Below are 15,077 nucleotides of genomic sequence, written 5' to 3'. Positions count from 1 at the left end.
TTCAGTGCTGTGCATGGGGCGAGGAGCTCCAAGTGGTTTATACCGTCTTGCTGCAATCCCAGCGTTTCTAGGATAGCGTCGTGTGTATTCACAGGGACAGGTTGTCAAAAGCACTTAGCACCAAGCAGCTCCTGTCTGGCGTGGATGGCCAGATCTTCAAACGAGCTCGGCGCCCAGTCTACTGATCGCTTCTGATCCTCTGGCCCTTATTTAGCAAGTGGTAGCCAAGCTGTCTTGCAAGCCCAGCCTCAACTGTGGGTCCTGAGCTCTTCTGAAGCCCCGGGCCTTAGTGCTTATAAGGCCCAGCCCCACAAGCCTGGCGTGGGAGCTGAGGGTGCTCAGCACCTCAGGCAGCGTATTGCTCCTTGCAGGATCAGGGTCCCAACGGCAGCAATTGCTTTAGTTACTAACCCTTCGATAAAAGAAGCCTGCTCTTGGCTACAGCTGCGAGCTGGCCATCCAGCGAGTGAACCTCTGTAATCTGCTGTGCCAGCTGTAGGCCTAGCAGCCCCTATCAGAATGCTGGTGGCTGGAGGCACAGTTCTCACAGGCAAGGGCGTGTGAGCATCTTTCTGTGTCGTCAGGTGCTGAACAGAATTCCACAACGTGTGGTGACTCTTCCCTCTGTGTCGGGCTTGCAGCCTGAGTGAGTATCCAGCATTTGTTTATGCCAGCGCGCCTCTTCCTATCTTCTGCTCCTATTTGTGCAGCCACATGTTCCATCATTAAACCAAACTCCTGGTATACCTGTCTCTGTCACAGAGATTTCACTTCCTCATTGCCCTACCTTTCTTGTCACTGCACTCGCATCCGGGGAGAATAGTGTAAAATCTACCCTCCCTCGTCTAGAAAAGACGGCATAACCACACCCTTTCCCCATCCCACTTACCTGTATGCACACATTGCCCGACTCTGCTCTCCTTTTTGCACTAGTGCAAATGCAGAATCACGTCAGTAGAATTACTCCTCATTTATACAGGTGTAACTGAGACCCATATTCGGTGCACTGACCTGATCATGAAGTGTCACTGCTCTTTTTATCTGATTCCAGAGTGTGTGTGATAAAGATAGGAAATCCCTTCTTATTGCTGTTTGACAGATGGATTAACTAAGGCCCTTGCCCAAAGGCACACAGTATGGCGGAGCCCAGATGAGAAACCAGGTCCCCTGATTCCCAGCTCAGTGCTCCAACTGTCACACCACAGCACACCTCCACTGGTAGTTGCAATTTTAAACCCGGGGTTAATGGAGTCAGCGGAGACTGAGATGCTTCGCTTTTTCTCAGGGCAAATTTAATCTGTTACATATTGCAGCTATTAAAAATTAAAATCACTAATAGGTTACTGATTACCTTTGCATCATGCTTGGAACAGCACTAGGCAGTGTGCGTCCAATGACTTTATGACTTACACTCTGATCTGGAATGACAGGATTGCCAAGAGGACTAGCTAAGTAATGTAGGTTGCTTTCCTGCCTGAAAAGTAATTGATTGTCTCAATCTTCTTTTTTTTTTTTTTTAAGTGACACGAATGCAATCCCCATTGCTTTAATTACATACATAATGGGAATATCTAAATTTACATTAGAAGTGATAGAAAATTATAAGGGACTTAAGTCCTCATGTTTCAGGGCAAAATAAAAAAATAATTGGCTAGACCAATTTGGACTGGAAATAAGGTGTAGATTTTTAACAGTGAGAGTAATTAACCATTGGAACAATTTACCAAAGATCATGGTAGATTCTCCATCACTGGCCATTTTGAAATCAAGATGGGGATTTTATTTTAATGTTTTTCTAAAACATCTGCTCTAGGAATTATTTTGGGGAAGTTCTGTGGTCTGTGCAATACAGGAGGCGAGAGCAGATAATCACAATGGTCCTTTCTGGCCTTGGAATCTATAGAAAGTCAACCACTAATTGGTAAGGGTTAGGCAGAAACTTCCCCCAAGGGTCAGATTATGGCATAATTGCCCATTACAGGGTTTCTTGCATCTTCTGAAGATAACTACCCGTATTGTAGAGCTGACAGTTGCACACACGCTGGGCAGAAGTGTCTATGAACGTCTAGGGGGTGTATTGGAGTGGAAGTTGGCTGTGGCCGGGGAAGTAATGAATCTACTAGGATAGGTATGGGCTTAAATTCTGCCAGCCAATTTGGCTGGCCATATGCCTGCAGAACGCCATAGGCTTCCATGGGAATGGTGCCAGAGGCAAGCATACTTTGGCCCCATGTTGTTCCTGTTTCAGATGATCTGTTGTGCTGTGATCTTTCCTAAGAAGCAGCAGATTTGTATATCGTAACGCTTGTGACACGAGTTCCTGAGAAATGTTTGCTTTTTCTTTGAAATTTTTACATCTTGGAATTCTCTCCCATGCCCCTTCCTCTTCTCCCCCCTTTCCTCCCCCCCGTTTTTGTGATTCCCTAAGTTTTGAACCATTGTCTGATGACTGCCCCACATCATGTCATGGTTTCATTTAGATGAGAGATTTAGCTATGCTGACCTAACTCCCAGTGTAAAGCGTGCTAGGTCGATGAAGAATTCCTCCATTGGCTGTCTCTCGGGGAGGTGAGTTACCTACGCCAGTGAGAGAACCCTCTTGTCAGCATAGGTAGTGTCTACACTGTTGTGGTGCAGCATGTGTAGCATTTTAAGGGTAGACATACCCTTAAGCACTTAAGTCACTTTGGCATTTGTGAAAATGTTAGCCCTCGTTTGGAGGACATTTAGTAGAGCATTTTACAACACTTGAAATGACTGAAAAATATGAAAATGGTAGGAGTGTGACTTATTCCTCTGAACTGTCTTTGTAGGTCCCGAATTTACCTCTGTCCTATAGAAACCAGTGACGGGGGAAATCTCGAAAGGTTCTGTGTGAATCAGCTAGTTTGAGATGAGCTTACCCAGAATCAGAAAAGAGTGAGAGAATAATCATTTTATTATATATTTATATGCACTGGTGGCATCTGTAGTAGCTGGCTACAAATCCCCCAAGAGCGTACATTATCAGTGTGTTTTTTTACTTAGGGTCTTGGTGCCTCCTACTTTCGATCTGACCAAAAAGCAGCTCTTTTTATTCCATATTGTGCCTTTAAATTCCTAGGCATCTGACTGAGGCAGCTGCAGTTTTGCATTCTGCTCAAACCCAGCAAGTTATAGAAGAATGTCACACTGTTTTCTTGGACTTTACTTTTGTCCGTTCTCAATTCATTATTTTCCCTTTTAATGTAAAACTGACTTAAACTGGAAGTACAGAATGGCTCTGTGTGGCTTGGGAGTGGGGAGCCAAGAGAATTTAACACAAACCTCAAATGTTTGTTTGGGTCTCAGTTCGCAGTACTGCGAACTCCCAAGCATTGAAAAATCATCAATCAGGCATATCATGAGACTGGGTGTACAAAAAAAAGCTTTTAAAAAAAGTACACATTCCTGGTTCATATGCCATTTGGCTTGGTTTTGAGCCTTTAGGATTCACGTTTTCAAGCTATTTTTTTCCTAGCAAATGAGGGTGTGACACTTTTCTTCTTCGAATCAAAAAAAAAAAGAGAGAGAAAAAGTTGTAATCCTATGGCTCCAGGAACTGCGAGGCCGTTAAGAAAAAGAACTACATGTCGCAAGACTTGTGGTAAAATCATGAGAATTGGTAACAGTGATTGTTGTGAGCAAAAGATTCAGAGGAATTCTTGTACATCTCCGCCTGTTATCCCATTTCTTATACTCCTTATGTTAACCTTCTATTGTTTGTAAGCAGGGCTGTCTTTAGGATTTATGGGGCCCTATGCACCATTATTAAACTGGTGCCCCTATGCCCGATGGCAGCCTGGGGCAGGGGGACCAGACAGCAAAGGATACCAAGCCGCTGGCCCTTCCCATGGCGGCGGAGAGTCACCGTTCCCCGGAGAGACCCCTGTACCCTCTTCCTCACGCAGAATGCGTGGCGCTGGCGCATTCGGCTCTGTGAATACAGCCCCGCCCAAGGAGACTGCAGTGCGCACTGGGTGTGTGGGAGCCGACCCACACTTACCTGCTGTCATGGGCGGTGGGTGAAGCTGTCACTTGAGGAGGCCAGCTCTCCTCACTGTCTCCCTCCTCTCTTCCCTCCCCCGCCCTGCTCACCCCTTTCCAGCCAAATCCATGAAGCAAATGACATTTGAAAAATGAAGACTCTGGTAGCACCTTAAAGAAAACAGATTTATTTGGACATAAGTTTTCATGGGCAAAAAACACCACTTCTTCAGCTGCATAGAGAGAAAAAAACAGATACAGGCATAGCTATACTGGCACATGAAGAGAACCAAAGTGGAGAACCAGACTCTTCATGTGTCAGTATAACTATGCCTGTATTTGTAATTTTCCACTCTATGCCTCTGAAGAAATGAGTTTTTCACCCACGAAAGCTTATGCCCAAATAAATCTGAGTCCGGTGGCACCTTAAAGACTCATTGTTTTTGTGGATACAGACTAACACGGCTGCCCCTCTGATATTTGGAAAAACCCACTCTTCTGTAGTTTCTTTCTAAAGAAAATGGAGCATGTTTTCCATTGTATGCCAGAAGGTGAAGACTGGACATGCAGAAGGTACCTAATTAAAAGCGCTAAATTTAGGAATAAAAAATGTCAGTCATGGGTTTTTTGATATACCCTGAAGTTTCAGAGATTTCGTTGCAAAAGACTTTGTAGTAAGTGTAAGTCAACTGTCCTGCTGAATACAACATTAAATATTATGGAATACATGATGCAGCTCTTCTGTTTTACATTTTCTTAATCCGTATTTCTAAGCTGTTTTTTATATTTTAAATATACTCTTAAGCCTGCATAAAGTAATCATTCCAGATTACTACATATTTAACTCACTGAAACAAAGACATTATTTTAAATTAATCAGTCACAGAGGTTTAGTGCGTTCATAACAAGGTTCATTGCTTTTAGAAAAAGGAACACTAATTTACTATGTGTGATCTCCATAACAATAGGCATGTTTATGAAATTCACCAACTTTAAAATATGTTTCCAAAGATTTTAGGCATAACAAAGGGTTTTATATCATACTAAGGTACTGATTTTGCTAGAGCGTTCTCTTAAAACTAGTTCATCAAATAGTCTAGAAGTAAAGAAAAGGAAACGTCATTTGTCCCACTATCTGGCAGGAAAGGGGTGTTGTTCCTTTAAGGGCTGTCTTCAGTGGGCGGGAGCGGGTGTGTGTGAAGGGAGAAAGGGATGGACAGGAAGACTTTAGAAGCAAGCTTTTTGTACTATAGCAATTAAAATGTGTATTTGAGATAATGGTGGACTTTTGAAGGATTTATTTTAAACTGTCTGAAGATACAAGCATTTAAGGCTAAAGATGTGCATCTAAAAATTTGTGCAAGGATTTTGAGGTGTGTGGGTTTTTTTATTATCTTCAGCAATATGCTAATGAAATAGTTTAAAATTTGCTTTAAAATTAAGGTCCTGTAGACTAACATGTTCTGAGTAAATATTAGTCGTGCACAACTGTTTTTGTCAGTGAATTCAGAAACGGACAGTACGTACCTAGGGTTTGGCAAATGCCTGTTAGATGGCTTCTGTGCTAATAGGTCTGGAAGACCTTTCCCTTTTAAGTTACTAGATCCCCACCAGAGGAAGACTCACCAGGCTGCAGCAGCTAGCTGTGGGAGCCTGCAGGAAGGGTCAGAACAGGAATAGGAAGAGGTGGGAGGGTGGACCCTAAGACCCAGGGGTGCCCCAAATTTTCAGGTGCCCTACACAGCTGTGTATGCTTAAGGACGGCCCTGTTTGTAAATCAGTTGGAAACAGAGATCTGGTATAAAAAACAAAAACTTGACGTATGTGCAGGAAATACCAAATCACTTCACGCTTCCTAGCCTGCTATATCTTTTGTGTCCGTCTCTTTTGAGCCTTAGCCCATATTTTTTTGCCTTCAGTGGGTTGTTCTGTGTGTTCTTCTCGGCTCCTTAGAGCTCAGATCAAGTGCAGCACAAATATATTCGTCAGCAAGATTGTGGCTAGGGCTAGTTGAAAATTATCCACTGACGCTTATTTTTAAATGGGAAAAAACTGGAGTTTTGGGGGGTGTGTGTGTGTGTGATGTCTGCTTTCCTCTATTTTTTTGCCTAATTTTTTTATCAGAAAACTTCTAGCTGCAAACTCCCTTCTCCTTTTTCACTTTCCACGCTTTTTTTAATGAAAAATCAAACTTCCTCTGAATTTTTTTGACAATGATTTTTTTTTGTTTTGTTTAAATTTTTCCACAGCAGGGGAAACCCAGTTTCTGAGTAGCTCTCTAATTATGGCACAACAAGCTTCGTTGCTAACGGGAGAGTGAGTGTAACAGGCTGATGATGCACCATACATCTGCCTACTCACAGCTTAGCGAGAGAGGCTTTCAGACAAGCTTGGGGAACAGCTGTTAAGCACGGTTGAGTGAGGTACGCTGTGCAGTCATGACTGACCCAGGGATCCTTGAGAGAGAGTCACAGCTGAAATGAGTGAATCATGAGTCAGTCAGATCCCTGGCAACAAGGTGGCAGCTCTACCAGAAATGCTCCGGAACAAATAAAAGAATAGTCAATTTTTCTCTCCCCTTTTCTCTGCAGAGAATCCCAGAGGAGCTAACCCTAGATGCCTTACTGGATATGAATGAGTCCAAGGTGAAAGAAACCATGAAGAGATGTGGGGCCAGTGATGAGGAGTGTTCCAGACTCAATGGGGCTCTCACCTGCTTAAGGAAGGTGACCGAATCAGGTATAGATTTCCTTGCTGTTTGCTGGGATTAGTGGCTAATTAGACAGTCACCCCCCCAACTCCATCTTGTTTTGGGCTTATTCTGCTGGCAACATTTAAGGGCCAAGTTTTGCCCTTGAATGCACATGGGGTTCATGTGATTTGAAGTTATCAGGAGCCGTGTACCCATCAGAGGACAGGAAATGGCTCTCAAGGTGCATTCAGTTCTGGAAAGGACTATATAAATCAGGGGTCGGTAACCTTTCAGAAGTGGTGTGCTGAGTCTTCATTTATTTACTCGAATTTAAGGTTTCGCGTGCCAGTAATACATGTTAACGTTTTTAGAAGGTCTTTCTATAAGTCTATAATATATAACTAAACTATTGTTATATGTAAAGTACATAAGGCTTTTAAAATTAAAATGCAGAGCCCCCCGGACTGGTGGCCAGGACCTGAGCAGTGTGAGTGCCACTGAAAATCAGCTTGAGTGCCGCCTTCGGCACCCGTGCCATAGGTTGCCTCTCCCTGATATAAATGGTCCCTTCTAACTCAGTAGACCTGCTCAGAGTCCAGTCTGCTGACTGCTAAAAAAAAAATTGTCTTCTGTTTTAAACAGTAGCACCAACACACTTCTTTGGCATGTGGAGCTGGAGTAGGGTGACCAGATGTCTGGATATTATTGGCTTTGCCTTACATATAAGGCCCTACCAAATTCATGGTTCTTTTTTTTGGTCAAATCATAGAATCTCAGGGTTGGAAGGGACCTCAGGAGGTCATCTAGTCCAACCCCCCTGCTCAAAGCAGGACCAATTCCCAACTAAATCAACACACTTCAGTCATAGGATTTAAAAAATCATAAATATCATGATTTCAGCTATTTGAATCTGAAATTTCACGGTGTTGTAATTGTAGGGTCCTGACCCAAAAGGAGTTATGGGGAGTTGTAGGGTTATTGGGGGGGGCGGGGGGGAAGTTTCGGTACTGTCACCCTTACTTCTGTGCTGCTGCCTGCAGAGCTGGGCCCTCAGTCAGCAGCCGCCACTGTCCGACTGCCCAGCTCTGAAGGCAGCGGTGCAGAAGAAAGGATGGCACGGTATGGGATTGTCACCCTTACTTCGGTGCTGCTGGTGGAGCGCTGCCTTCAGAACTGGGTGCCTGGCCAACAGCCGCCTTTCTCCAGCCACGCAGCACTGAAGTCAGCGCAGAAGTAAGGGTGGCTATATTATGGACCCCCTCCCCCCCCAAATAACCTTGTGACCCCCCCTGCAACTCCCTTTTGGTCAGAACCCCTCAATTTGAGAAACGCTGGTCTCCCCTGTGAAATCTGTATAGTATAGGGGTAAAGGCATACAAAAGTCCAGATTTCACAGTGGGAGACCAGATTTCATGGTCCATGTCGCATTTTTCATTGCCGTGAATTTGGTAGGGCCCAACTTATATATGCAACTATACACCCCCGCCCTCCTGATTTATTTTATTTTATTTATTTTTTTTATAGACACACTTTCTGTCTGGTCACCCTAAGCTGGAGGCGTATCTATCTCCCTCAATAATAGACTCATTAGCAGAGTTGCAATTGCAGATCTGTATTGGTGGTGGTGCAAGAGCCAGAAAAAAAACTAGCATGACTTTTTTTCAGATTGTAAGGGGATGGAGGGGAAATGTGAAATAAGCATCTTTACGCAAACTGATTGGATCTGGTTTCAAGTCACTCAGAGCTAGTGAACTCTGTTTTTTCCAAGCCCCTTCTTGGAAAAGTGCTGCTCTTAAAGGCACAGTACTGTGTAGTTATGGAAGCCTGGGAGTGTTACTTGCAGCAAACCATCCGTATCTGCATCAGATCTTTCTTTGTAGCAGTTACTGCTCTGTCATTTTTCAGAGTAGCAGCCGTGTTAGTCTGTATCCGCAAAAAGAACAGGAGGACTTGTGGCACCTTAGAGAATAAATTGATTTGAGCATAAGCTTTCGTGGGCTACAGCCCACTTCATCAGATGCATTGAATGGAACATATAGTAAGAAGATATAGATATCTACACACACACACACACCGTGAAAAGGTGGAAGTTGCCATGCCAACTCGTGTCATTTCCTGTTGGTAATCTGACAGTTCGTACCTCTGGCAAATCTAAGGACCTGCAAACGGAAAAGTTAGCAAAGAACTTGACTTCATGTTTCCTTTCCTTTTTTTTTTTTTCTTCTTCTTCTTCTAATCTTTCCATCTTTAGGTTGTCAAGTATTTTCCATCCATACAGTGGCAAAACAGCTATCGCCTCTAGCTCAAGAGACATGTTGCTGTTTCCTGTAAGCAATGGCACCTGACCCAAAGTTCTAATTTATGTTGTTTGGTATGAGAGGTAGTTTTTAGAGCCGAGGACTCTTGAGTTCTGTTCCCAGTTCTGCCACTGACTGGCTAGTGTTATTTAAGCCGCGATGCTTAATGTCTTTGGCCCTGATCCATTAAGTCATTTTAAGCATGTGCTGAACTTTAAGTGTGTGAGTTGTCCCATTGTCTTTGATGGGATGTGTCTCATGCTTAAAGTTAAGCCTGTGCATAAGTGTTTAGATGGATGTGGGTCTTATTCACCACTCACTGCCTCCTTTGATGGATACTTGCCTTCCTCTTAAGGGTGTGCGGGAATTTAATGGAGGTCTTTGGATGAGAGGCGTTAGGGAAGAGAGCACTACCCCTTCCAAGATCATACTGCTGGGGAAGCTGGACAGGCAGCATAAACGGGCAGCTTATGTAGCACTGATGAAACGAAAGTTACTAGATTGCCGATGAGGATGAGCGCTATCACTCTAACAGAGGCAGCTGTGCCTTGCTACTCCAAGGTGTCTGGTGTGTGGTAAGCTACAGGCAGCGGCTAAGCACTGGTGATGTATGGGGACAAGTGAGAGATGGAGACGTTTTGAATACAGTTTTTGTGGTTTGATGCAACTTTATTTTTCCAGCTGTAGGTGGGGGTGGGAGGTTGTATTCTTGATGGAATCACCCCAGTAATACACGTTTGTGTCTCTCTGTTGTCATAAGGCCAGCTTTATCAAGGCACGTAAAGATGCAGATAGGTGCCTAGTGAGCTTTACAGAAGTTGCCCAAGTGAATTAGATGTCTAATCTCCATAGACTTTCAATGCGAGTTGGACACCTAACTGACTTAACTCCCATTAACAGTCTATGGCAGATAGGAACCTGACTCCGTTCGGCACTTCCCTAAATCCCACCGGGCACCTCTCTGCATCTCAGGTACCTAAATACCTTTGTACATCTAGCCCCAAGCCAGTCATGCACCCTATAGGAGGAAGGAGGTTTATTTAGGTTTTGAAGCTCATGGCTACAGTCAGGAAAAGGGAACAGTTTCTGTTGCGGTCATTTGAAGGGAATTTTAGCTGGTGGTTTAAAAGACTGGAGTTGAAACAATGGCCTGGCCAGATGACCAGGGAAAAATCTCCTATTGTCCTTAAGCCGCACTGTGCTGGCTTTCTGTCCATTGCTAACACTGCTCCTGTCGGTGAACAGGTGGGGAGTTAAAAGAAGATCTGTTGTGGAATCCTTCTGATGCGCGTCGAGAGAGCACCTCTGCACACCCTGCAGAACCCTCCTGTCCTCCAGGCCCCACGTGGACTCATGGCATGCTGCATCTTTCGAAGGGCAACAGCCAGCAGGCACGCTCTGTGTCTGTGTCCGCTATACCTTCTTCGGATTCTCTTGCCTCGAGCCAAGGACCTTCGAGCTACATGGATAGCTTCCTGGAACCTTTAGCCTTCCCCACCCACAGTGGCCGAGTAGTATTTAGGACTCCTCACAGCATCACCATCACACCGCCAACGACACCTCAGTTCAAGAGGCGTCACAAATTGAAACCTCCACGGACTCCCCCTCCGCCTTGCCGGAAGGTTTTTCAGCTGCTACCGAACTTTCCAACCCTCACAAGAAGCAAGTCCCATGAATCACAGCTGGGCAACAGGATAGATGAAGTTCCTCCTGTAAAGTAAGCCCTGGGGTTTCCATCCTCTTCTAGTGGTGGTGGGGGGCAGGAGGGGGGGGTTGTGTTTTTTACACATGGGGCTTAATTAGTTATGGTTACTGATGCGTATGAAAGAGTTCAGAAGAAAACCACATGTGACGGTGTGATAAATTCTGCATAGCTTTTAAATGCAAGTGCAATGAAGTGTGTGTACACACGCTGTTGGGCCTCTGCCGGCAGCAAGTATACAGTTTGATTTTTAGCAATGGGTGAGAGGTATTCCCTTGAATTGAAAAGACTTGTAGCCAGCTGCAGCTTTGCTTTACATCTAGTGGTGAAATCCTGGTTGAAGTCCATGATAAAACTATTGACTTCAGAGGGGGCCCAATGTTGCACTTCATTGTTGCGGAGACTGTAACGGACCCAAAAGGGCTTGCTCATCCTCCATATGGCTTTGTACATCTCCGTGCATTCTCTGTTTTTGGCATGGAATTCATAATGATAAGCTCTGTTGAAAATCCCAGCTGTAAATTCTAAGGAAGTTGGGCACCCATGTGATTTGGATGCCTAACCCGCTTAAGCTCCTTTGACAATCCCAGTCTGTAACTAACATCCATTTATGCATAGTATGTGTGTGCAAGGGGATCTTGCACTCTGTCCAGTGAGTTTTATCACTTATGCGCACAAGAGAATGTACAAAATATTGTGCACGCAGGTGCAAAGATGCCTGTGCCAAAAACAGAGGCCATGTTTTGAATATAGAGTCTTAAAGGTCGTAATAAAGACTTTGCATTTAAGGGAGAAGTTTAGATCATCTGTCATGTGATTACTTGTGTTGAAAACGATTCTTTTTTCTTTTTGTCTTCCAGGTTTGGTAAGAAACAGATTTTTTGGGGGCAGTCTTCACATCCTTGCCTGTGGGGGAAAGAACGTCTTGTCTTCGTGTCTCCAGTATGGTCCTCTTTTTATGCTACCTTTGGAAGTCCTCAGTGTAGAGCAGTTAACATCAGCAGGCATTTTGCTTGCATGAGAGCTGCAGGATCCATCCTTATTTGTTAACGCATGCTCTTCAGATGAATAGAGCAACAAAAAGAAACCCTGATACTGTAGGGATTGGACGAGCATTGAAGATGTTCTGGGTTTTTTTTTTAATTTCTCCTCTGTCATTCCAGCCTCCTGGAATGTCTGATATTTAAAAGCTCTAATTTCATAACTGTCCATTCAGCATCAGGGCGTATCTTTGCCAGATCCTTCTACTTAGTGTAATGTTTCTTAAGTTTCATGTAGCCTTGGCTTTAGGGATCATGCAATGCCGGTATTTGCAATATGGGGCTTTATGAGTGAGTAGCCAAGTTAATCATCACTTAGGGCTCAGCTGTGCAAGGTGCAGAACACTCTGGCTCTGAACAGCAAAGCACTTGGGCCCATGCTTAGCTTTAAGCACATGAATAGTCCCATTGGAGTCAATAGGACTAGTCAGATGTTTAAAATTAAGCATGTGCCCATGTGCTTTTCAGCATCAGGATGAGCACTCAGCAGCTCGCAGGATCAAGTTCTTAGCACTTTTATCAGGGTACTTACTGTACCAACCTGCCGTTCAGTTTAGTGGGATGCTGCGGCATGCCAGCAGTGGTTGGACCATACAGGTCTGTTTCATGAACCACTGCCTTCGTCATGAAGCTAACCTAGAAAACCGCTTGTCCTTTGAAACTCTTTAGCCTGCCTGTAAAAAATAAAATAAAATTAAGGAGATTTTTCATGTGCAATATATGGCCTGGTAAGCATTTAAAAAAGCATGACTGGTTTAAAACACAATCCTAGAAGTTACTTTCCCAAAAAGAAATGAACCTAAAATGAATGGAAATGTGAACATCTCCCTTGTGGAGAACTCTTCCTATAGAAACCAGTAGAGATCTGTAGCTTTTTTGATAGGATTGCGTAGAGATTACTTTACTTTAGAACCTATGGAATAGAACAGTAAATGAGATATATTTTTTTTAAGGCTTTTTTAACTATTCTATTTAAAGGTCCTCACTCTCTCTATTAAATTGTGTAGTATGTTTAAAGAAGAAAAATCCTATATAAAGATCACTTTCTCTTACATTCAGTAAGAATTTTCTTTGTATTTATATGTCCTAACCAAAGTTCCGAGCCTTTAGTTAAAAAAACACTGGGCTTTGGTCGACCATCTCATGACATCTGTTGTATGCAGCTGTCATTAGAGGGGGAATAGAGGTGTAATTGCCCTCAATCGTCCACTAAGGGCACCCACTTTTAGGCTTCCAGCCATCACCTCTGTTGGGCGGAGACCCTCCTCTCTTTCCCTCCTGACTAGGTTGTTTTCCATGCTGCACAGTTCCCCGCCTGTGCTGCTGTTCTCAGCAAGCCAGACTGCCTAAACAGGCTAGCGTCTGCGTTTTGCTCTCTCTCCAGAGGCTATAAACAGCGTAATTGCCCACAGTTACAAGCTACCGCACAGCTCCTTCTAAACAAGCACCTTTTATTCTTAAGGTGAAAGCATTACAGAGAAAACATGAAAACCCATAAAAGAACCACCACACATGCTAATGAGTTTACCAGAGATCACCCCCAGCGCCAGCTAGGGCTCGGGTAGGAGTCAGTCCTTCAGTCCCCACCAAGGGTTTTTCTCAGCATACTTAGCAGTTTCCCAGGAAATCCACTTCCCATGTATTCTCCCAAACGACCATTCTTGTCTGCTACATTGTTCAGTACCGTCCTTTTGATCAGCCGGGCCCACAATTATTTAATACAGTGGACTCCAAAGATCCTTGCACTTAATTCAGTGTGGTTTTTCAAGGCCATCGCAGGAAATAATTGCCATATTAGTCACAAAAGTTGCTGCTGCCTTTTATAAAATTGTTGACATCAGTCAAGCATAGTCTGTGATATTGGAGAATGTAGGTGCGTTGACGTACATCTACAGAGCCCGCAGTAGCAAGCCTCCCAGCCTGGAACAATAGACGTGGGCTAGTGCTCTAAAAACAGCTGTGTCTGCAGCACGGTGGAGCTTGGGCTGTATATTTTTAGAGCGCTAGCGTGAACCCTGCAACCCAAGTCTCTGGACCCAGGCTGGGAGGCTTGGGGCTGCCAGCTGTGTTAGAGGTACAGTGGAACATTTCAGTGATGCCTCAATAAAAAAGGATCTGGTGCCATCTAGGGACCGAATGAGAGACTGTTGGTGCCAGTGGGAACTGTGCGCACAGCCTGTGCGCAATCTGTGGCTATATAGTGTCAGGTTTTCCAGCATGTTAATATTTAACATGTAGCCTTATTTAGAGGCAGCATTGCCCACTAGATAGAGCACTACATGGGGACGTCGGGAGACCTGGCTTCTTTTCCCAGCTCTGCCACTGGCCAACTGAGTGACCTTTGGCAAGACGCTTCACCACTTATGCCTCGGTGTCCCGAACTGCAGAATGAGGATAATGATTCCAACCTCCTTTGTAAAGTTCTTAGTGATCTATTGATGAAAGCCTATATAAGAGCTGGGTATTAGTAATAGATAAACCATTATTTGGTGGTCTCCTTCCAGATCAAAGCTGCCTGCCTAAGCAGGCATTTGAAGCTGATTGAAAATTGAGAACCTGCAGGGGTTTTTCCCCTTCAAAATCTGTTTTAAAAAGACATTTTCTTGCTAATATAGGGCTAGAATTGTGTAAGCTTTACTGCTGTTGGAGTCTCAGGCCATGGCTACACTTGCAGATTTGCAGCGCTGCAGCAGGGTGTGAAAAAACACCCCCTCCAGCGCTGCAAGTTGCAGCGCTGCAAAGCGCCAGTGTGATCAGAGCCCCAGCGCTGGGAGCCCGGCTCCCAGCACTGTACGTTAATCCCCATAGGGAGGTGGAGTACAGACAGCGCTGGGAGAGCTCTCTCCCAGCGCTGGAGCTCCGACCACACTCGCGCTTCAAAGCGCTGCCGCGGGAGCGCTCCCGCAGCAGCGCTCTGCAGCGCTAAGTGTAGCCATAGCCTCAGTAAGGCTGCTCATATGAGGAAGTGCTCCTCAGCATGAGTAAGCATTGCCCAAATCTAGCCCATTGTACTGAAAGGGACAGGAAGTCGTTTCAGCCGCATGTCTAACTTGCCTTAACATTTACCACAAGCCTGTTATCATTTTAACAGTCCGCCACTGATGCAAATGTTTGTTAGCAGTGTCTGATGTGGCCTCCTTTAGGGGATGGTGCATTTGCAGGCTGGGTGGATTTTTCCCATCTCTAACCATGATCCTGAAATAATAGTTAATAAATTAATAGGGAAAAACAAATCTAGAAATCCACACACCCCTATTAAGTGGAGAGCTGGGAGCCAGCTACAGCTTATGTTGGGTCCACACCATGAAGAGAGCATCTCCCGTGGCTCTGTAGCAACAAGT

At 44.5% G+C, this 15,077-nt stretch overlaps 1 protein-coding gene across 7 annotated transcripts in view; it reads left to right on the top strand.

Moving 5' to 3' along the window:
* The window catches only part of KSR1 (kinase suppressor of ras 1), a 150,914-nt gene that overhangs the window by 101,785 nt on the left and 34,052 nt on the right, over positions 1-15,077 (top strand). For all 7 annotated transcript variants that reach the window (XM_044993752.1, XM_044993753.1, XM_044993750.1 and 4 more), the window contains exons 3-5: positions 6,597-6,744; positions 10,240-10,711; positions 11,557-11,561. In XM_044993752.1, the coding sequence (XP_044849687.1) occupies positions 6,597-6,744; positions 10,240-10,711; positions 11,557-11,561 (625 nt within the window). The remainder of the gene's footprint in view (positions 1-6,596; positions 6,745-10,239; positions 10,712-11,556; positions 11,562-15,077) is intronic.

The sequence above is a fragment of the Mauremys mutica genome, chromosome 19, assembly GCF_020497125.1.
Source record: "Mauremys mutica isolate MM-2020 ecotype Southern chromosome 19, ASM2049712v1, whole genome shotgun sequence".
Lineage (NCBI taxonomy): Eukaryota > Metazoa > Chordata > Testudines > Geoemydidae > Mauremys > Mauremys mutica.
Note: the sequence above shows the minus strand (reverse complement) of the source record. Positions and strands in the feature narration are given on the sequence as shown.